Raw genomic sequence first — 24,943 nt, forward strand, 5'->3', positions numbered from 1 at the left:
GATTTGGCAGGTTAAATATATAAAATTATACTATTTGATTATTCATTTTTGGAATGAAAATGTAATGCAATTTGCTGGTATTTTAGAATAATGTTTGATGTTTTGTGAAAACATTTTATATGAAAATGTTTTCTTTTTGTATCGTTAAGAGTATCCTCTCCTCATTTTGGGTAAAGAAACTAATCCATGTTGAGATGTGTGATTGTCTCTCTCAATAAGTATTATTTTCAGGAATTGAATTATTGACTTTTTAGTTTTTCTGGGATCTAGTGGGGGTCTTGTACTCCTTGATAATGGAGAGAGATGTGAACATTGATGGGTATAATAAGGAATTGCATTTTTTGAAGTGGTTTACCTATTGAAATGAGAGTATGATATTCAAAAGTGATCTCATTAACATGAATCCACATTTTATTGGGCTATTGAACTAGCTGTTACTATCCATGTCTTGATTCTCAAATTGGTCAATATTCAAGCCCAAATGGGAAGACTTTCAAGGTTACAAACAACCAATGGGTAAATTGATTCATGCATTTCATAGACCCACATTTTAAGACTGAGCATCTAGTACTTTTTTTTAAGAAAAGAAGGGGAGATCTCCTCACTCTAGGGGTAAGTTTTTTAAACTTACTCTTTATCCTAACCATCAATTCTAGAGAAATTCAATAGTTTGAATTAGTGAGTAAATCTAAATCATTAGAAAAAATTGATAGTTAAGATGTGGAGTAAATCTCTTAGAGTTCGTGGATTCTCACTCTTCTTAAAATGCAAAAAATAATCTTTATATATCTTATCTTTTGTCATATTTCTCAACACTCACTTTATCTTGTATGTGATCTTCCCAACATAAAATTGGCGTAACAATTAAAGTATATATTTTGTGATTTGTCGTGTTCTCGGACATGACCTTAATAAGGTAACATATGTTTTTTTTCATACGTGATATTAAAAATAAAAACACAACCTTATGGCCACATATGAGGTGTTTTTTTTTTTAGAAATTTACAATTTTAGTTAACATATAAATTATATATTTAGTATAATTATGTAACCTATTTATTCGATGGGTTATGAAATAAGTGATATAATTTTGACAATTTGTAGGACTTCTAAAACTAATAATTGATACAGATTTAATGAGTTGATACCAAACAATTGACTTATAGGTTATAAATGGAACATCATATGTTAACACTTAACACATCAAAAACAATTATGGTACTCAACACACCAAGTTACAAACAATTTTTTTAAAAACAGAAAGTCCGTTGCATAATTTAGAATTTGATGGAGAAAAATCATCATACCTTCTAACTCTAAAGACTAAAGGATACCAATGGAAATATCTAAGAATATCAATTCAGATATGTATTTATATTTTTATTTTATTATATGTGTCAAAATACTTATAGGATTAATATCTTATTAATCAAAATGAAATTCTAACATTTTTTTACCCATACTTGACTTTAAGGTCACATATACACTTTTTTTGAGAAATAAATACACAAAATATCTTATAGTCACATGAGATTTTTACCCGAACCAGACCTTTAAGCTAGGTCGTGTATGGCTTTATTTTTAAAGAAGACATATGTCACCTTAAAGTTATGTATGGGTTAATTTTTCCTAATACAATCACGTCTTATTTTTTAATGTGTTATGCTCATAACTCATAAGTTTGTTTCTACATTTTCAAGTATTGATACTTCATAAATGTCTTTCAAGTATTGTTTCTACATTTGTTTAATGTGTTATGGTCATAAGATTCATGAGTGTAGTAGTTTGTTCATAAATGTGTTATCTCAGTTAGAAGTGAATGAAGTACATCAAGTGTGTAACTTCCAAAAATTTATACAGAGAAAAAAAAAAAGATGTATGTAGCAGTAGTGTAAAGTTTTATACACAGTCATTATATCATTCACTATTTATGTTTTATCATTATTAACTTTTCAAAAAATAATGTAAATGAATGATGAATAATATAAGGACTATATATAAATCTTAACGCATAGATATTACAATCATTTATATATTCTAATTTATTTCTTGTAATTATTATCATGATTTATTTATTAAAGAATATAAAACATCATAATATAATTTTATTTTATGATAAAACAACTAAATAATCACAATATTAAGATAAGAAAGAATAATAGAAATTTATTATTATTATTATTATATTCCTATTGTTACGATTATCATTATTATTAGAGTAAGTTACACTGACACCTCATGAGTTTTAGTGAAATTACATAAATCAATTCTCATTTTTTTGCACGTACACAAACCATCTGTAATTTATACACATGCATAATGCATTACACTTAGTGCCCTTGTGGAGGAGATGGATGTAATCTTTTAAATAAAGAATGATAATGAGTGTAATTAAGTTAAACTTTAAGGGGTATTAGTGTAATTTACTCTTAATTAATTATATATTATCTAGGATAAATTGATCATTTGTAAATTTCCAAATAGAAATTGATTATGGAATCACTCATCTTTTGTTCACTTAAGCAACATCTCCTTAGAATTATTGGTACATTTTATAATGAATCAAAATAATTTTTTACAATTAACTATTATTTTACTTCCCTTTGTACTGTGTGTCACTCGTCATCTAAGAATGATGACAAGATAAGTTTTAACACATACTATGTTGTTAAGTATGACAATGATATTTTCTTACATCTTAATGGAAAAACTGAAATTCAACTTTTGTTGGACCAACCAACTAATTATTTTTTCCTTTATTAGTCACTTAAATATTTTCAAAATGTATTAATCCTACAAAATAACAAAGATTTTAATAATAAGAAAAATGAAATGTTTTATTGTTTCTTAGTAAAGGCTTTTAATAAAAAATACATCATTCTAACATTATTACAATAATATCAACTTTTTTTATATAAAATATTAAATTTTATTTGATCTCGAGTTGTTTAACCTTTAGTCATCTTAAATAAGTCTTAAAATAATGATAGAAAAATCGACGATCCATGCATTATTATTTCATTGAGATCATTTCTTGATTCTTGCCTTATATCGTTAGCAACAACTAATTTAAGTGTTGGGGATAAAATAAAATATTTTGACTTTGACTTTGAGTTTATGAATACTTATCAACCATAATTTATTTTACAAAAACATATATCTGGTAATTACAATGATCATAAAAAAGAAATGATATAACTTTGTTTAATCTTACATAAGATTTCCACAAAATATGATATACTATAAAGTTAAGTCCATAAAATATGATATACTACAAATACGATATTTTAGCATTTAACAATTCTCTCCAACTTAGAATTTTGTTAGTTCTAAAAAAAAGTCCACGCTAGAGTCTTTAAAAGCATGCTTGGGTTCTCAACCTTATAAACTACACTAAAAGATCATGGCATGCAACTCCCCTTATGATTCCTCAATATAATTTGACAAGTTAGAATAATGAACTCAAGGGCTTAATGCAATAGATGGTGTCCACAAGTAAAACATATTATACTTAGTTGTATAACCAAAATAGAACCCCATCAATAAACACTTCATATGTCATTCAATTAAGAAGTGCATTTCTCTCAACGTGTTTATCTCACTCTCTCGGGTAGTGCGTGTCTCTCATTAGCATACATTAAACAAATAACAAGTCAATTTTGGTATTGTCCCATAATCATCAATAATAGGATGCATCACGAATCATTAAGGTCCACTACAACATTTTTGACCTATGGAAACAGTTGAAAACCGTGGCTAAAAGTAAAAAAACAGTTCTCTTTGCCAAAGGCAACAATTTCTTAAATGTGGTAGTCTGATGCCTTGCTTTTTATTTAGGCCATAATTTTTGACTTTTGGCAACACCTTTTTAAAACTGTATGTTGTCTTATATTTAAATAGGCAACATTTTTTGTTCAATGTTAAAACAATGGTTAAAAACCACGGCATAAAGGAAAGCTACAAATCGTTGTCATTGTGTTTATAGGCAACAGTTGTGAAATCGTTGCCACTGTGTATTGATAAGTGCTAAAAATACCTAATTTTCATACATTTTTCGTGGCACTTATTCTATGCAAAAATGTGAAAACCAACTTAATTCAACACTTTTTAGATAAATTTTATGTGTTTGAATAATATAATATTTTGATCACCTCTTGTGCAAGTTTTCTTTGAGTTTCGTAGGAATTGGACCAAAAAGAGTGCTTAGGCTTGAAGAAAGAAAGTTTACTCCACCTTGAAGAAATCGAGCCAAAATACATGACACATATGTGCTTAAAATTAAGTATGGTAAGGTGTATCCTTAAACTTAAGCATGACTAAGCAACTTGGTCATGGTTGGAAGAAATTAAAGTCAAAGAAAAGTTGCTCACAAAGTTGTCCAGCCAAGCACCAGGCACCGGGCCAGGTCAACCAAGCTGCTCAAGCAAGCTGTTGAGCATGTACTAAGTCAGGAAGACTACTCAAGTAGGTAGCTGAGCATGCACCAAGTCAGCCAGACTGCTCAAGCAGACAACTGAGCGTGCATAGGTCAGTCAGACCGCTCAAGTAGACAGATGAACGTGCATCAGGTCAGTCAGGCTGCTCAAGCAGGAAGCTGAGCGTGGACCAGGTCAGCTAGGCATTGGCCAACCAGAAATATGGTTGCTTGGCCTAGAAAAATGGTTATGTTATGAATAATGTCACAAGCTAAGCAACCAGCCAAAGCTAGCTTCTGAGCCAAGTTTATGACCTCATGCATGACACAAGCAAGTAGGAGGTGTCACCATGCATGTGGCCTAGCCATAATAGGTTGTCCAAGCTAGCTCCCATGGATCAGACTAGGGGGCCAGACGACCAAGAAATGATGCTAGATGCCCCTCCTGTTGCATATAAAAGGCACACCCATTTCCTCATTTTAACACATTGTACATTCTTTGTAAATTCTTCTTTTTATTTCCATTTCGGTTCTCTCTTATTTTAGGCTGTGCTTAGGGTGTTTTTAGGTGTTTAATTCATAGAAATTAAGAAGGAATGGAGTTGGCAAATGATATGCAAAAACATGATTTTGTAACCTCATTTGGAACCAAAAACATGTAATCTTTGGATGGATGGTTAATGCTCCAAAAAGTTGGACTATGGTGTAAGTTCTTGTATTTTTATCTTCTTCTTGATTTATACAAGTTATTATTTTGGTTATATTGATTCTTTAAGAAGTTCTTAAAGCGATTTTAGCTTGATCACCTAAAACTTGATTTAAAGATCCAAAACATGCTTCTTCTTTAAGTGTTGACAAGTAAAATAAAAAGTATAAGCTACACCTTAGTTCACTTGTCATATCAAAACATCTATTTTAAGCAACTTGTATTCAAGGCTAAACAATGTAAACAGAGCCTGAAGTAGGGTGTGATAACCTACTTTGACGATTGGCAGTTAACTATTGTTTAGTGTATTATGCAAGGTTTGAAAATCATCTTTCTTATGCTAGGACACTAGATGGAAGGTTCAGAAATGGTGTATGGTTTAATCAAAGAATAACACATAACTTGCATAAATTCTTATGTTGATATTGTTCAAGAAATTATTCTATCATTCTAACTTATGAAGCATAGATACGGATACGTGTATCGGATACGATACGTATCCGATACGTCGACACACATTTATTCTAAAATGTAGGATACGATACATTCAGGGATACGCGTATAAATGAATAAAAAAGTACATAAAATATGATAAAATTATAAGAGTAAATCAAAATATTCTCTCCTACCATCTTTCTTCTCTTCTCTGTTAAGAAATAAAGGTATGCCCTTTATTTATCTTCTCTATTAATACTCACACATCCTCTTCTCTTTATAAACATATTAAGCAAAAAGAAACTAAGAAGTAAGAAAGGTAAGCCTTTTTCTGTTTGCTCTTCACAACATACCTATGGCGATAGAGGTAGTAACACTAAGCATCGACTGACGACGTTATAGATCGGAAAGTACCAGCTATTCAAGGGTCAAAGTGGTGTGATGGTAAGTTGGTATGATGTAACTTTTAAATAAGTGAGGGTTTATTGAAAACAAATCTATCTTATCATAAAAGTGAATCTATATATCCTATATTTTATTGAAAACGAATCTATATATCCTATATTTTATTGAAAACGAATCTATATATCCTATATTTTATTGAAAACGAATCTATATATCCTATATTTTATTGAAAACGAATCTATATATCCTATATTTTATTGAAAACGAATCTGATACGTGTCTTGATATTTATTTTTATTTTATTATTTTTTTTATTTTTGGATACTCTATGGACACGTATCATTCGCGAATCTGAGCGTATCCGTGTCGGATACGTGTCGGACACCGACACGCGAGGGTATTTGGCGAATCCGTGCTTCATAGATTCTAACCATATTCTCCTCTTGAATTTGTAAATACTTCGTTTCCTTACTTTTTCATGTTTATCACTTGATAAAAACACCAAAACAACTTTATTTGTTATTTTCTAACTTTTACAAAAGATACAAAGTATGATAACATTTCTGTTAGGCAATTCTCAGTGGTTCGACATAACCTTATATTATACTACAATTAAATCTTGAAAGAGATGCAAGTGTAAATAGTAAAGTATAACTTATAAATTTTATTTGTTAATTAAGGATTCCTAAAAACATAAGTTCAAACCAATTCATGGTTTGTAACTTTGTACATAGGAATAATATGTAAAAAGTGAAATTCAATCAATGAATTGTTACTTAACAATAAAAGAGTGATAAATTAATAATCTAACCAGTAACATTTATTTTATGTCATTTAATTTTCACAACTAACATTTACTTTCTGTCATTTATTTTCCGCAACTAACATTTACTTTCTGTCATTCACTTTTCTGCAACTAACATTTATTTATTGCTTTATTGTTTTATTCTTTATACCAACCCTTCGAAAGAAGTGGTACGGTTAACTGCTAACTTTATTCTTTTGTTTATTTTATTATTCTTTGATACCAACCTCTCGTAAGAACTAATATGGTTAACTTAATAAAATGAGACCGACCTTTATGATATGGTTAAAAGGAGCCTGAAAAGAGAGTAATAAATAAACTCACTAATTAAATAAATTATTCATCGCTCATCATTCTAATTAAATAAATAAACTTACAACTTGAAAACCCTTTCAACAAAGTGACACATTTGTTGTTGAGAGGGGAATTCCTGGTGTAGAAATTTGCTTTCAACATGTATATAGACAATAGTTTGAAACCCGTGGTCATTTGTGTTTATGGGCAACACCTTGTCAATCATGACTATTGTGTATATAGATAATAACTTTAAAACCATGCTCATTGTCTACATCGACAAGAAAACCGTTGTCTTTGGTCATGTGCCCATTTTGGAAATAGATAATTGTTGCATTTGCTACACCATATATATAGTCATGTGCCAGTAACGTATTAGCATAGACAATGAAAAAATGAACATAGGCGAATTATAGGATGGGCAACTTGGCTAGACATTGTAATTTTCACTACAACTTGAAGCAAATAATGTAGTATGAAATATGCATCGCGACTCTTATAATAAGAAATTTTCCTTTCAACTACATTGAGACATCTTGAAATATTTGATGCACAACATATGGAATTTTTGCATCCTTTAGGACAACACAATTTGGTGTCACCCATTAAAAGCTTTTGCATTTGATCCATAGTCAAAAAACGTGATGGTCCATATAACACATTTTTCGACTATGCATCAGGTAAGCTGAATTAGTTTCATAATTACAACAAGGGCATGTGAGTTTCCTTTTTGTACTCCACCGACTCAGCATAACATACACATGGAAGTTATTAATAGTCCACATTAGTGCTACTCTCATATAAATAGTTTGATTTTTTGAAGCATCATAAGTTTCTACTCATGACTCCCACAATACTTTCAAATCATCAACTATTGGTTGGAGGTAGACATCAATGTCATTTCCTGGCAATTTTTGTTCAGTGATTATTAATGTTAAAATAGAATACTCAACCTTCATACAAGACCAATGGGGAAATTATAAGGTATTTGTACCACATGCCATGTACTGTTAGACAAATTCATTGATGCATTACTCCACCTATGGAGACATTTCAACAAGTACAATCGAACCATGAATGAGAATGTAGAGATATTCTTACAACATGGGTACAACTCTTGTTGTGCTTTTTCAATTAGATTATAAAACTTTTTAGCATTATCGCTAAGGCCCTTGTTAAGTTCATAGTCTTTTGCCACATCTCTAAATGTATCACGTAATAATCCTTCAATACCATCAACTGAATCATCATTATCATTCATGCAATCACCAAGATCCATATCTTTTAGAACCCCATCATGACGAACCCATACATCATATCCCTTTTCAAACTCATACCCTATTAGATGGTCATACACTATAGCCCTAACTTCCCAGCAAGTATTTTTTGAAAGCAGATCTCCGCAACAGGAATTCCCCCCTCAACAACAAATATGTCACTTTGTTGAAATGTTAATTCGAGTTGTTGCAAGTTTATTTAATTAATTTTGAGTTATGAATGAGGAACAATTTATTTAGTGACTTTTTTTATTTACTACCTTTTCGGGTTCCTTTTAACCATACCATTAAGGTCGGTCTCATTTTATTAAGTTAACCATACGATTTCTTACGAAATGTTGGTATTAATGAATAATAAAATGAACAAAATAATTAAGTTAACAGTTAATCGTACCACTTCTTTCAAATGTTTGGTATAAAGAATAAAGGAATAAAGCAATAAATAAATTTTAGTTGCGTAAAAGTAAATGACGGAAAGTAAATGTTAGTTGCAGAAAGTAAATGACAGAAAGTAAAAGTTAGATACGGAAAATAAATGACAAGAAGTAAATGTTAGCGGTTAGATTTATTATTTATCACTCTTTTATTGTTTTAAGTAACAACTCATTGATTGGATTGCACTTTTTGCATATTATTCTTATGTACAAAGTTACAAACCATGAATTGGTTTGAACTTATGTTTTTAGGAATCTTTAATCAACAAATAAGATATATAAGTTAACACTTTACTATTTTACACTTGCATCTCTTTCAAGATTCAATTGTAGTATAATATATGATTATGTCGAACCAAAAAGAATTGCATTAGAAGAAAATCATATAGGCATATTATAACAAAAATAATGATTAACAACTTTTTGATGATTGTGTGTTATGTTGCATAAAAATAACTAAGAAACATAAACTAATATTCACAAATTGTGCCCAAATTCAGAACTCCCATCCAAGAGGAATTGTTATTGCAATTTTGCTAAATATACCTCATTTTCTTCTTATTGATTGATGAGTTGAATGTACAATTTATACACACAAGCTATAAAGACTTAAGAGTATAGCTTGCTTAAGTTACAAGCTAACTAACAAAAGAGAAGTAAATCTAAACCAAAACTATTACTAACCACCCTAACTAACTCAACACTTACTCCATTTGAGAATATACAAAAATAGCTCATCTAAAACACATGTGTCAATTAAATGCCCATGTGACAATATTCTGACCGAGATATATTGAAATGCCAACTGATTCATCAGAACCCAATCTGACCGAGTCAGGCTTACACACCAAGTCGCATGCATGATGCGCCCATGTTGACCATGCTTGATGCGCCATGTCTCGTGCCTGATGCGCCAATGCTGATTGTGCTTGATGCACCATGTCCCATGCTTGATGCGCCAATCCTAACCGAGGCGCCTTGTGCTTGGTACGATACATCATGGGCCATTTTGGCAGTATAGTCTCGGTCAACGACTCATGTCATACTTTGATGCTTTTCCTCGAGGCCAACTGGTTCATCATTAGATTGCTTGAGTGGCAAGATACATGGTTGGCTTGGCTTAGACTCCAATAATTGTTGTGCTCCAAACCCCATCCATTTCATAGGATACCCTATAAGATGTTGTGATTTTTTACCATATCACCCATGGTGTCCTTTAGGCTTTCCTCGCATAAATAAGAATCAAAACAAAAATTGCCACCAAATGTCAATTTGTCAAGAGAGACAAAAATTGAAGAGTTAAAAGTAGAGAAATAAAAGCTTAAAATAACAGAATTTGCTGCAATGCTAAGTATTTAGAGGCAAGTCAACAACAACATCGTCATTTTGCTAATTGATTAATGAAAATACCAAATTGGATTGTCGCAAACAAGTATAAAGATTCTTGAATCCATAAAGATTTGCTTGATATTATCCTATTATCCAAAAACTGCTATTCTAAATTGATTTGAAATAGGCTTGGTTGGTTTCATTAAAATAATGAACTAAAATTGATTAAACTATTATAATAAAGATGTTAAGATTGAACTTTATTCCTGACTAGTATTGGCAATTAGGGCCACCTTGCCCATCCTGCCCATGCCTACACAATGCCCACCAAAATTAGGGCGGACATGAAATATCATGCCCTGTCCACCCTAAGCATGGGTAGGACGGGCTTGCGGGCCGCCCTAAACATGGATAGGACGGACTTACGGGCCGCCCTAAACATGGGTAGGGCGGGCTTGCGGGCCACCAAATTAAAAAAACACTAAAAATGATCTAGTACACGGAACATTACAAGATATTATATATTGTCTCTTATTTTTTATTTCACTGCTAAAACATTGCAATAGTCATGTTATCATACTTGAGATTACATGTGACAGTAGGATTCAAAACACAAAATATAACACATTATTTTTCATAAACTGTACATATAGATAATTAATAAGATGTCATATTTCGGAAAATTGCTACATTATACTCGAGTGGTGAGAACATGAATTACTCTTGTCATACTTGGCCCACAAAATTTCTTATTGTAGTATTCATTGATGCTCGTAGGTCACACTGTCTACCCATTTAAAATGCCTGAGGGCAAAAATGGCATGTTGGGCGGGCATTTTAGGGCGGATGAGCATATTTTTTATACCCTGCCTGCCCAAAACATGCGGGCGGGTGGGTTCCATGGGTATGACCCAAATTGCCAATGATACTCCTCCAAATCCATACACACCTACCTTACTAAAATTGATCAAAAAAAATTGTTATTTTTTATTTTATTAAAAGAGAGTGTTCACACCTAATTTAAAAGTCTATTTTAACTGAGATTAAATCTATTATCTCTATTGATGATTGGCCCACCCTCCTACACGTTCTCTAATCTCTATGAGTTCCTGTCCATATTTTTACTGAAAATCTTCAAGAAAACTTAATAGTTATAACTGTTGAGTCCATAAGTTGAAAATTTAAAAAAAAATGTGACAAATACATAAGAATCAGTTATCTATTAAACTCGTGCTATTCATGGCAATAATATAGATTAAATTTAGTGACGTTGCAATTTGTCATATTTATTAAACATAAATCTGTCATCTACTCAGTTGAGTTAATAAATTACTTATTCAAGTAATAAGTTATTGGTTAGATTACATAAAATGATATAATATTGAGATTGCTTTTGTCTTAGAAAAAAAAATCAATATTATGAAGATGTTTTGGTTATTTTTGAAGGATTGAAATGATGGAATTATGAAAAAAGAATGTTCATGGTTTGGTAAAAAGGAAAAGACAATTTTTTAAGCATTGATGTTCTTTCCTTCTGAAAAGGGAGAGAATAGCCTTGCATTTTATGTTAATTTTCAACAACTTTGTGAACATGAACTTAGGAGAAAAAAATATTCTATCATCTTTTGCCATAGCAGTGGTAAGGAGAGTTAAAGAGGCAATAGAAAACAAGGAAACACTGTGTGCTTCATAAGTTAAACCACTTAATTGGTATGTTCTTTCTACTTGTATTACTATTATTAAGTATTAATCATAAATAATTAAGAAAAAAATATGTATAGTGTAAGAATTTTGTACACAATTAATGTATCATTCATCATTCATTTTTAATTATCATTGACTCATGAATACAAGTGATACAAACCGAGATACCAACTTACATCGAAACGGTACATGTGAACCAATTCGTAGTTCATATGGAGGAAAGTGAATTCAGAGAGTATGAGTTAAATATGATGTCTAATTGACTTGACCCAACACATAATTGGCTGTACATGATGTGGGATAAGAAAAATAGGAAAGATGACCTCTCTTCAATCTAATATTTTATACTCTTATTGTGCTCACACTTGGATTGGATTGTGTGTATACTAATTGTGAAAAATGTGGCTAATGCGGCCACAACTAGTGATGAACATAGTTGGGTCGGATAATATTTGTTCCTTACTAGATCCTAAATGTTAATTGGGTCGTTTTTGTGAATTTGAACTTAGTCCTAGACTTGAAACTTACCCAATCCTAAATATTGATTGGGATAGTCTTTAAACTCGATCCTAAACCCGATTAAATATAATACATATCATTTTGGATAAAGTCTTTTCAATATTATTTATTATTATAGATATGTAATTTTCCATATGAAATTATATATATATACATATATTATTAATCATCTACATATAGTGAAAAAATTAGAGAATCAATGTTATTTTCGACGAAAGAGATGACATTATTCTATACATAATCGAATAAAAACACATACAAACATGATAAACGAGTAACCATGGGACGGGTCGGGACGGGTCATGCTTGTCCCTTACCCTGCCCTAAATATTGACTGAGTAATTTTTAAATCTGAACTCAGTCCTAAACCCGGTGAGACTCAACCATATTCCGGCTCAATCATAGTCAGGCCAAGTCGGGTGAGCGAGTAGGGTAGACTCCTGCTCACACCTAGCAAGAACTATAATTGCAATGTGCAATTTAAAATAATGCTTGATTTAAAATAATGCTTGATTCTTACATTATATATTCACTTGTCTTCAGTTTCTTTAATACAAAGCCAATCAATTCAAGTCCCCACTATATATGGTCCTCTAAGTCACACCTGCACCAGCAATTTCACTCCCCTTTCATTTTTCATCATTCATCAATAATTTCACATTCTCAAGATGTTGAAGAACCTCACAACAGGAGTCACCAGTGCTGTTCATTCCTCCATTGATTCCATCTCTCAAATAACCAAAACTCCATCCACAGTTCTCTCAGAAACTTCTAAAACTCTTTCCTCAAACCCTCTTCAAGTTGCTTCTAAGGTTGTATCTGAAACTCTCAAAGATACTTCTAAAATCATTTCCCCAAACACTCTCTTAGATACTACTTCTAAAATCATTTCCTCCCCGGACAAACTCATCACTAATGCATCAAAGGTTATCTCAGACACTCTCACTGATGCATCAAATGTTGTCTCAAATGTTGTCTCAGACACTCTTACTGATGCATCAAAGGTTGTCTCGAACACTCTCACAGATACTTCACACATATTATCCTCAGAAACTTCCAACATCTTCTCCAAAAATATTCTCCAAGATTCTACTAAGATCATCTCCTCAAACCCACTCAAAGATGTTTCAAATATCTTCTCATCATTAGCTTCCAATATCACTTCCTCCACCATAGACATTATTCCAAAACCTTCTAAACTCTTATCTCCACTCTCTACAATCACAAACACTTTGGATTCCCTTGTTGATATCACCAACTCAACCACACTTATCAAAACCCTTGAAAGTGCCCTAAACCCAACACTATTACTTACCCCATTGACTTCTCTTTCATCTCTCCTACCATCTTTTCTTCAAAACTTTGTCTCTATTTTGGGCAAGCAACTTGGTATCTTGATAACCCCATTATGGAACTTCCTTCGTCGATTTCTAATACTAGGGCTCATTCTACTCATCATACTTATAGGCCTAGCCATCATTTTCATGCCACTTATCATCATCACAAGCCCCATATGGGTCCCAATCGGCACCTTTTTGTTCCTCATAATTGCACCATTCTTGTCCATTTTTGGGTTTGGTGCTCTTGTGGTTTGTACCTTGTTATGGGCGTACAGCTACTATAAGAAACAGATCTAATTAAGGCTTGCAGAATCCACCAGTTAGGGTTCAAACTAAGTCATGCTTTTGTTACATTTATTTGGATTGATCATTATGTTATGTAATTAGTTAGTTTCATTTTATTTGAATTTATCTATCGTTTATATTTTTCTTTGTAGTTATTGCTTAGATGATTATTATTTTATGTTTGCAATGGCTTTTACCTATATAAATAAATTAATTTGACCGACTTATATTGAATTTGACTAATTTTTGTCATCTTAAATTTCTACATGTCTCATCAATGAGATCTCAAAAATTTGGAACTTCCATTAATTATTTCCTCCTATCATCTCACTTTTTTGTTAGTATTAATTTATTTTTTTCTCCAACCTAATAATTCTAAATTTCATTCTGTAGTAATCCAAATAAACAAATACTAACCTACTTCAATATAAAAATTCACTTTCTTTATTTTATGTATTAGTTTCTCTACCTAACAACAATCGTTCCAATGAACATTATCGTGAAGTGGAGAATTAAATGAGCACTAACTCCTTTTTATGTTGACGATCATTTCGATAACGGGTGAGCAGAGTCGGTTTGGGCCGGATAAGCATTTTTCTTACCCGACCCTAAATTTTGGTCAGTCATTTTTTCAACCGGACCCGACCCTACACCTGAAACTAACCGAAACCTACACCTGAAACTAACCCAACTCCAAATATCGACTTGGTCAATCTTTCAACACGAACCTGACCTAGACCCAATTAAATATATAATGCATGTCTCATTGTATAAAGTCTTCTCAATATTATTTATTATTATAGATATGTAATTTGACATATGAAATAATATATATTGTCAATCATGTATATATGATGGAAAAAAATTGAGAATCAATTATACTTTCGACCAAAGAGATGTCATTATTCTTTATACAATTGAATATAGACACATACAAACATGATGAGTGGGTGACCATAGGACGGGTCGGGTCATGTTTGTCCCCTACCCGGACCTAAATATTGATCGTGTCTAATTTTTAAACCCAATCCTAGACCCGATAAGATCATACCTTATTCAGACCTGATCATGATTGAGTCAAACTGGATGAGCGAGTAGGGTCTTGTCTTGCTCACCTCTTATTTTGATTGTGATATACCACTGAGTTCTTATCTCTTTCCATTGACGATCATTCTAGTGATCTATTGACGAAATATGTTAGTGATGATTTCTTTTCTCATCAATGATTATTTCGATGGTGATTATACTAGTGGTTTCTCTTTCTACCAATGATCATTCTAATAGTGCATTTTTCCCAATTATGAATTATGTTACTAGTGAATTCTTTTCTCAGCAGTGAGGATCATTTTGTGGTGATTATACATGCAGACTTCACAATTACAACACATTTTTCCTTATTAGTATCATCATCATTATTATCACTAAATTTATTAGGAAAATGTTAAACAACAATGTTATTAATATCGTATTGTTCATCAAGCCAATCAGGGTATTGGTATAAGAGTTTAACTGGTGGTTCACAGTTAAACTGCATACCGGTGAAATTATATTCAGATTAATGTTAAATTTTTTATAAAGAATATATTAAATACTTTTAATTATATCATTTGTTAAAATAAAATGTGTAACTTGGTCGTAGATCATGTTTTAAAAGAATAAACAAATCATTCATTTTGTGTTTGATCCTCCATAATTACATTGTGTTAAAAACTAAGTCATTTTCATAAAAAAGAAATGCAATTTTAAATGAAAATCGTGTTGTATGACCAATATAGTTTAAATGAAAATCAATTGATAAAACCACTTTTGATCGATTTGATTGTTTTGTCAGTATAATTATTATATCATATTAGTATGAGGACTGGTTCATCGCTGGTACATTTAAACCAATAGATAAGTAATAGCATTAAAGTGTTTTACATGCACCATTAATGAATCAAATTTAAAAACTTTTCATTGAAATTAAAATTATCTTATTTTCAATTATAATTTCCTCTTAACAATTAAACATAATTTACAACTAATTGGAATTTCATTTAATTTATTTTTATAACGTAAGATGTACCTAAACTATAGTTGTACTTTCTTAATTTAATAAATATATATATTATTTTCTATACTATATGGTTTAGTTGTACAGCTGTGGTTGTACTGGTATACAATTATTTTTTTATAAACAACGATAGTTGAACTAAAAATTATTAAACTAACACAATGTTACGTTTTAGACATATTAAAATAAATTATAGTACCACTAATAAAAAAACGTTTCAATATTTAATTATTAGTTGAGATTCGAACCATGTTGCAAGAACCAAGATATTCTTGGTAGTTCATTTGTAGCAATTAGGGGTGTTCAAATCTAGACCGGTCCAAAATAAAAACCGCAAACCGATTCAAAGTAGACCAAAACCGCAAAAACCGAATCTATTTGGATCGTATTGGATTTATTTTTTTAAGGACCAATCGGTCCGGTCTTCGGTTTCACGTCTGGGATCCAGACCGATCCAGGCCGGACCGATATTGTTAAGTGTATCTCCTAATTTTTATAAAAGTATTCGAGATAGACAGTGGCAGTGCAGAATCTCTAATTCCTCATTCCTAAATCCCTAATTCCTCCATTGTGATGAGGAAAAGTAAGATGTCACTGGAAATAATTTTTCCTCATTCCTCCAGAATCACTAGATAGATGTTGAATGTTCACCGCAGAATCCTTAATTTTGTTGTTTTTTTTATGTTGCGTTGTTTTTTTTATTGATTAGATCATGGAATTGTTAAAAATGATTGGATCATTAGACTATATTGATGTTTCTAATCTTACTACTAAAAGAATTAAATATTTCTTCATTATTCTGGTTGCTTCCTTGTTGGTGTTGTGGGCTGAAATAGAAGAGATTTATATGTTAATATCCAAAAAAAAAGACCGATCCAAACCGGACTGAAACCGCATATAATATTTGGACCGGATTGGATCGAACATCTTAATATAAATGGACCAAACCGGACCGGACCATATACTAATTATGCGTTTGGATCGGATGATTTTTTGCTTAAAAACCGATCCAAATGGACCGCGAACACCCCTAGTAGCAATCTCTACGTTTGTTATTTTTTTACTTACTATCTTATTTATTGAATATTTTTTATGTTAGGCACCGAATTCAATAATCTTAAAAGTGATGGATTGTTTCTTTAATTCAAGAGATTATATATACTATATGTTAATATCAATCTTGTTAACTAAAATAATGTTTGAATCGATGAATAGTACAAAATTACTTGTATTGAACTATGTGTTTTCATAAAGAATGGTAGTTCCATTAGGTGAAATCATGTTATGCACATGATAAAAATAAAATAGTGTATACAAAGTTGTATCATTATTCAACCACAAAAGTGAAACAAATAGAGTAAAACCTTGTCAATCTAAACTTAAAGATTAGTTTGAGAGTTGGATTTTGTTGGAAAATGAAAGGAAAGATAAGGCTTGAGAGTTATCTCACAAGTATATTTCATAGCTCCCAAACCTTCTATTTTTCTTCATTCCCCTCCAAAATCCGACTTTCAAACTAACCCTAAATCTCTAATATAAGATGTAGAAATTGTAGCACTGAGCCTTGAAATGTAACCTTTCTATGTCTATGAATTTATATATTTGAGTAAGTTACTTTTAAGCTTAAATTCTCCTGCTTAATTTTATTCCCTCAAAAGAAAGACTTAAAATTATAGATTTTATTAAATCACTATATTTTAATGTAATCAACTTAATAAAATCTATAATTATATGTCTCTCATATCATAAGTTTGAATTATGGGAGATTCTTTTTATGAGAAATAAAATATTATAAATATATTTTAGCTTAAAAGTTCACACCTTCAGTCTTAAGGATGAGTTATTATACAAGCAAAGGGTCACAATCTGATTTCTATTTTTTTTTTCCACAAATAAAGCTAATGAACATGGATTTAGGGGCTGTCCCCTTCAAAATAAGCTTAAAATATTCTTGTTATTAGTGATGGCTATAAATTATTAGCGACATTTAAAAATGAAATTTATTACTGTTTTAAACTTATTAATTGTAGCTAAATGCAAATTTTGTGTTTACTAATATTAACCACACTTTTTTCTATGACAAAATATTATTTTTTCTAAAACTCTTCAAGAAAATTTAATAGATATCTCTTCTTTTCATTCACCTTACTCAGCCTTTTCTCTTTTTCTGAGTCAACAAGTTCAAAATTAAAGGCAAAAAAAATGTGATCAATTTTATATTACACTCGTGCTATTCATGGGCAATAATCAATAACATTGCAATTGGTATTATTTATTTATTAAACTCAAATCTGTGATCAACTCATCAGATGAGTGATTAAGTTGTTTATTCAATTAATAAATTATTGGTTAGATCAGTAAAATAATATAATATAGATATTGTTTTTGTCTAAGCAAATGGAAGATAAGACAAGGATGATAGGTACAGGAAAAAGCCAAACCAAGTATAGATGCTGATCATTAAGAAGATGTTTTTTTTAATGGATTCAAAGATGAAATTAAAAAAAATATGGCAGTAAGTTTTAATATTTCATTTTTTTTAAATAAGAATGGATATATTATAATACAACCATATTCTTAGAAAACAGAACCTCATTGATCAATCTTGAATGCAAAGTTATGAAGAAGAGAAGAAAACTATGAAGAGAAAAGCTTGAAGCTTAAACTTTTATTGAATTGCAATATATTTCAAGTGATACAATGAGAAGGAAATAACCAACTTATATAAGTTGATTTACAATAACCTACCTAACTAACTATAACGGAATTACATGAACAAAAATTACACTTAAGATACAAAGCAATAAAATTCCTATAGAATAAATTCGGGTTGCTTGACAATTAAGAAACAATTGTTCAGCGACTTTCTTCAGGCTTTGGATTCCTGATTGTTGATCACATTCGGTCCAAGAAATAAGGGAATAGCATTTGTCCATGTCCTTGAATTCATGACTGAATTCTGGTCCTCCATGATGCTCTAATGATGTGTCAATGTATTGAGACATAGGAAATGACTCTAATTCATGCTGAATTATCAAGCCTCTTGCCTTGACAGAAGGATTTGTGTCATGATTTACCGAGTTGGCTGAGATGGCCAAGCTTCTAACCAATGCTGCAACCTTATGCTCCCATAGCTTGTCCACCAAAGAGCCTAACTTGGAGTCTGCAACAATTGAGCCATCATGCACCATCCTGCAAGGAATCAATTCGTGAGAATGAGAATGAATTACGTTTAACACATATTACATAGATACCAACGTTGTTCAAGTGGTACATGTTTGATTCCCTTTAAGTAAGGTCTTGGGTTCGAATCTTGTAGATGGAAAAAATAGCCGCTGAGAGAGTTAGCCCACATACCTGTGGATTTTCCCAGCTCAGACATGATTGCATCCAGTGCGAGGATACATGTGAAAAACAAAAAAAAAATATTAAAGAAATGGAAAATAAGATGAAAGTATTTATGTTAGAAATATAGAATCCAGAAGGGTAAAAAAGATAATATGTAAAGAATGCCAAATTAGATATAAAATCAACCAAAACATGTGTCATGTGCATCATTGACCGGAGTGTAATGCTCTCATTAAAGACGAGGATAATATTAAAACATGTATGAATATATTAAAATGAAAACCATAATTTGTCACGTGGGTTAAGATCCAAAAGAGAGTAAAACATTAAAATAGTGGAAGCCATGAAAGTTTTGAGAAGCTGCTTGCAGAATCTCAAATTGATTCAATTGTTACTAGATTCCATATGTTTATGGGTCAGGAAATAACAAACAACAACTACAATTACACTGAAAAAGCTTAAGCAATAAGAACTATATAGGTTGAGTCAACACCACAAAAACTTCAGTCTCACATGCTTTAAGTGTCAAATTGATCATATAATACACACTCATTTTATGGCATTTAACTTAATCAACTCAAATAGATGTAAGTGTACTCATACATAATAAAAATTCCTTTAAATGGCCAAATGTCGTCTCTGAAGTGTTTTATAGACTTTATCAGAGGAATAATAACAAAAGCTAAGTTTTCATACGAAACTCGACCAGGCTGAGCGCAAAGATCACAATGTGCGGATCAAATAACATATGAACTTTACGCTCAATGGAGAAAGACCCACACTCAACGCAATCTTTATGTTGTGTGCATGAATTAAATATTTAAGAAGTTAAGCGCATGTATCTGCGGTTAGCACATATGGTTGGTGCGCTCAACGCAAAAGTGGTCCCCAACACAAGCTGGTGCACTGAAAGGTCGTTCCTAGCCAGCTAGAGGTTGCGCTGAGCATGGGTCTCACTTTTTATTCCTATAATATTTGGGTTTTCTTTCTTTATGATTAGATGTAATATATGCACTTTAGAAGTCTAAACCTTATAAGGAGCATACCGTCGATACCCTAATGCCCTACTCTGAGGCTATGGTCTTTAGACGGTCCCTAAATCCTTGCAACTTGCAATTAAACCCCATTTAGGACATAAGAAGCATATTTTCATTATTATTTCTCAACAATTTTTTTCTTTATTTCTCAACCTAAATAGGGATTCATGTCCCTTAAACAAAGTGACCCAAGTGTCACCTAAGTCCTAATGATATAGGATACCATTAAACATTGGCATTTCTACACCATGGGAACACATCACCTGCATACAAAATAAAGTACCTTAGTAGGATTCATCATTCTAAGGATAATTTTGATCATAAAAATCATAGTAGCGCATTTTTACCTTAGGTTAGTCTGAACTATATCACATATGTTAACTCATTATGATACTTCATATGTTGTAGTGATGGCTTAACCATCCTAAGATAGGACCAGAACCCTAAGGGAAGTGCATTTTACATTATCACACATTAAATCTATGTATACATTAACTCAAAAACAAAAACAATACATATCCAAACGTTCATTCACTCATTCATTCAATCATTCACTCATTCATTCATTTCATTCAAAAATAAAAAATTTCATTAAGTCGCTTATGCATTCATTCACTCATTCATTCAATTATGCATTCATTCACTCATTCATTCAATTATCCATTCATTTATGCATTAAAGAATAAAAATCTTGCTAATGCATTCATTGCATTAAAAAATAAAGATCTTCATTGATTGATTTATGTATTCATTCATGCATTAAAAAAGAAAAATCTTTATTGATTGACTTATGCATTCATACATACATTTAAAAATAAAAATCTTCATTCATTTACTTATGCCTTCAAGAATAAAAATATTCATTCATTGTCTTATGTATTCATTCATCGCATTCAAAAAAAATTCATTGATTGGTTTATGCATTCATTCATACATTCAAAAAGAAAAATCTTCATTGATTGACTTATGCATTCATTCATAATAAAATTCTTCATTCATTTACTTATGCATTCAATAATAAAAATCTTCATTTATTGGCTTATGCATTCATTCATGCATGCAAAAAGAAAAATATTCATTCATTAACTTATGCATTCAAGAGTAAAAATCTTCATTGATTAGCTTATGCTTTCATTCATTACATTCAAAAAAAGCTTCATTAATTTTCCTATATATTCATTCACTGTGTTCAAAAATAAAAATCTTCATTAATTAGTTTATGCATTTATTCATGCATAAAAAAAATAAGCAAATATTTATTGATTGACTTATGCATTCATTCATATATTCAAAAAGAAAAACCTTCATTCATTGAGTTATGCATTCATTTATACATCCAAAAATAAAAATATTCATTCATTAACATATACATTCATTTATGCAATGACAAATAAAAACATTCTTTGATTGGTTCATACATTTATTCATTATATTCAAAAAGAAAATTCTTCATTCATTGACCTAGGCAAAAAGGAAACACATCATACATCAAATAATTCATCCAACATACATGCATTTAAAAAATTTACATTATTTATACATGATTCTACTTATTCATGCATTTAAAAAAGAAAAATAAATTATTCATATATTCTCCTACATATTTATCTGATCCATTCATGTATTCATACATACATGCATGCATGAGTAGATAAATAAAAATTTATCATTCATTGACTTATACATGCATTCATTCATCATACATACAAACATTTAGACTCATCATATCATATCATTAATTTCCTTTATTTCATAGCCTAATGCATTCTATAACATATGAATTTTCAAGTAATTCCATGCATAAAAAAGAAAATTACATGCATTTCTTAACTACATGTCATGCACTTTCATGTATCAAAAATTGAATTCTCATATCATTCATACCTCCTAAAATAAATGAAATGCATCCTCATATGCATGTCATGCACTTCTAAGTGGTATAAGCTCAAGTTGAGCATTACTTGCATTTCATGTATCATTTTGAATTATAGGTTGCATTTCAATCCATGTAACATGATAAACAAAATATATAAAGTTTGTCCATTTCATGCACATCATACATAAAAAATATTTGTTCTATATTTATTTCATGATCCATTGTTGAGAGCACTCATCACATATGGGTTGGTTAAGAGCACTATTGTTGGACTCAACTGGAAGCAATCACGGTTGAAGCTGAAGATATTCAAGAACAGAGAAAGATTTCCAGTTTATGATTGAGACTACATAAGCTAAACTCATTACACAAGATAGTGCATTGTCTCTTATCCTAACTAAACTAGTGAAAACTTTGAAATTTTCTTCTCACTTGAAGACCTTAGTCAAAGCCAACCACTCACACACTCGCCCGTGTTTCCTTTTTCATGAACAATGATCTATTTTCAAATGCATAAATTTTTAATTATTAATACTATGCATTAATCATGAAAATTTCACAATCTCACACCTCACCCTACCAACCATATTAACCCCACTAACTATATTTATCCAAAAAACACACAATAAAGTAAACCGAAATAAAATTAATTCATAGATTAATATGACATATTTGACTCAAAAATAAAAATAAAATGGAGGATAATGCAAATATAAGATCCCAAAATGATGGGCATTTCTAGCAGATCTTTCGAATGGCACAAGGTATTCTCGTAATTCCCAACCACTATGAAGACATCTCTAGTCACCCCATTTGAGCCTAGGCATTATGGAAGGAGATAAATTTTGAATAACCCTCAATATGTCAACAACTCGAGGAGGGTAGTTTTTCAACTGTTTTCCTTGATATTCAATTATTAAAAAAAATAAATCATTCTTTCACACCACTCAAGTGATCGAAGGATAAGAGAATACAAGGAATGTTCCAAGCTTAAAGCAAAATAAATGAAAATTGTACAAAAAAAAGCCCGTTGAGAATCCTCAATTAATATCTCAAACAAAAGTGCAATATCAAAAGGAACATTTCACAGAATTTTTTTCACTTGAATCTCAAACCATCCTTATCACAACCTAAATAGGATAAAGAAGAAAGATGAAAAGTGGGTGTGGTAAACACATGTTTAATCCTTGTATCCTTTTCTTAAAAACCATTAGCCAAATCATTATACAAGCTTAAAAAGACCTTGTCGAAGACTTATTTGCCTAAGATGCGCATTGCGACATAAAAATGCTGACTCCACTAAACTAATCATTTTTTATACAAATATCTCATTTTTAATGTGTAGGGTTAAAATTAATTTTCTCATTATTATAATAACCTCACCACTACTTATAGCCTAAACACAAATTATATTCTATCCTTACCACCACCACTACTCACAGCCTAAACATAGATTAGATTCTAGCATCACCACCACCACATCAACATAAGCCTAAACCCAAATTAAATTTTATCATCATTAACACATCACCAAGCTTAAACATTTCCCAAGTTTACATGATCATTGTTTTAGTATTTCTTTTTAAAGAGTTAGGCATAAGATAAGGAGTATAAAAGGAAAGAAAAGTGGAAGCATCCCAAACTGGGGCACATGTTGAGATGATTAGTGGTCTTAGGCTTTCCAATCTAAGCCCATCAGAGAAATTTGAATAGAATAAGGGCTCTCACTATCTCACATTGGGGCAATTATCGGGTTGATCATATTTTCTAGTTAAAAGTCATAAGAAACCAAAAAATGTGACAGTTTTTTGGTTGATCCCATTTTCATTTGGAAATTTAGAAAAGCCTAAAATTGGGGCAATAATGAAGTGATTTTTCATGAATATATAAGTTGATTTGATCACAAGAAGTTAAAATCCCTCATACAAGAAAAGGAAAGATCTTAAGTTATCACCTTCAAGAATAACTCCAATAGTGACTCGTACAAGTCTTCTACTTCATATCAATTCAAGTTACCACGTGAAGGTGTTAAAAATCAAAGAAAGAAAAAAAGTGTTAGGTTGAAAACTCACATGAACAATTAGAGATGGCAAAACAGACCACCTGGCCCCTTTTTCCCGTAGCTGCAAATGCTCAGAAAATTTAAGCGGGCACAGGCATGTCTACATTGTCTTAATGAATAAAAATTGCATGTAGTGCCCATTTTAAAACAAGCATGTGGGCGGCCCCTAGGCATTTATAAATAAATATATAATAAAAAAATCATACAATTCAATAAAAAAAGACTTAAATAAGGTAGTTGAAGATAATATTTTTTTAAAAACTTTGATATTTTATATGAAATTGAACATTATAATTTTTGAGGCATTATATCATAAATTATTTGAATTTTTCATATTTTTTTTCTCTTAGAACATGCTCGCGAGCCGCGGGCTTTTCCCGTTTTGCCATCTATATTGGCAACCTAAGAAAAGGAGAGTAGTTCTAAGTCAATAACTTGCACAAGTGACATGTGATCATAATAAAATGATAGAATTCCCGACATGTACCTACATAAGGTGTTTTGGATAAAATTAGGGAAAATCAAATGAGCACTCTCAAGTGAAAGCTTACTACTATTCATCCTCAATTACACAAATTAAGACGACTCTTTGGAAAATCTAAGGTATAGTGTCCTAGCCG

The 24,943-nt window shown here is 31.1% G+C and overlaps 1 protein-coding gene across 1 annotated transcript; it reads left to right on the forward strand.

Annotated features, from left to right (window-relative positions):
* Nucleotides 339-13,959, forward strand: LOC109356145 (putative GPI-anchored protein pfl2). Its single transcript, XM_019599481.1, has 3 exons — nt 339-349; nt 12,936-13,156; nt 13,193-13,959. Exons 2-3 carry the CDS (start codon nt 12,991-12,993, stop codon nt 13,957-13,959), a joined length of 933 nt encoding a protein of 310 aa, XP_019455026.1. The 5' UTR covers nt 339-349; nt 12,936-12,990.

This window comes from Lupinus angustifolius, chromosome LG09, assembly GCF_001865875.1.
Source record: "Lupinus angustifolius cultivar Tanjil chromosome LG09, LupAngTanjil_v1.0, whole genome shotgun sequence".
Taxonomy (NCBI): domain Eukaryota; kingdom Viridiplantae; phylum Streptophyta; class Magnoliopsida; order Fabales; family Fabaceae; genus Lupinus; species Lupinus angustifolius.

What these genes read in the sequence shown, in the direction of transcription:
- LOC109356145 (XM_019599481.1), top strand. Translation starts at nt 12,991, where the DNA reads ATGTTGAAGAACCTCACAACAGGAGTCACCAGTGCTGTTCATTCCTCC. An exon ending in TGTATCTGAAACTCTCAAAG is followed by an intron (nt 13,157 to 13,192) that starts ATACTTCTAAAA and finishes ACACTCTCTTAG; the next exon opens with ATACTACTTCTAAAATCATT.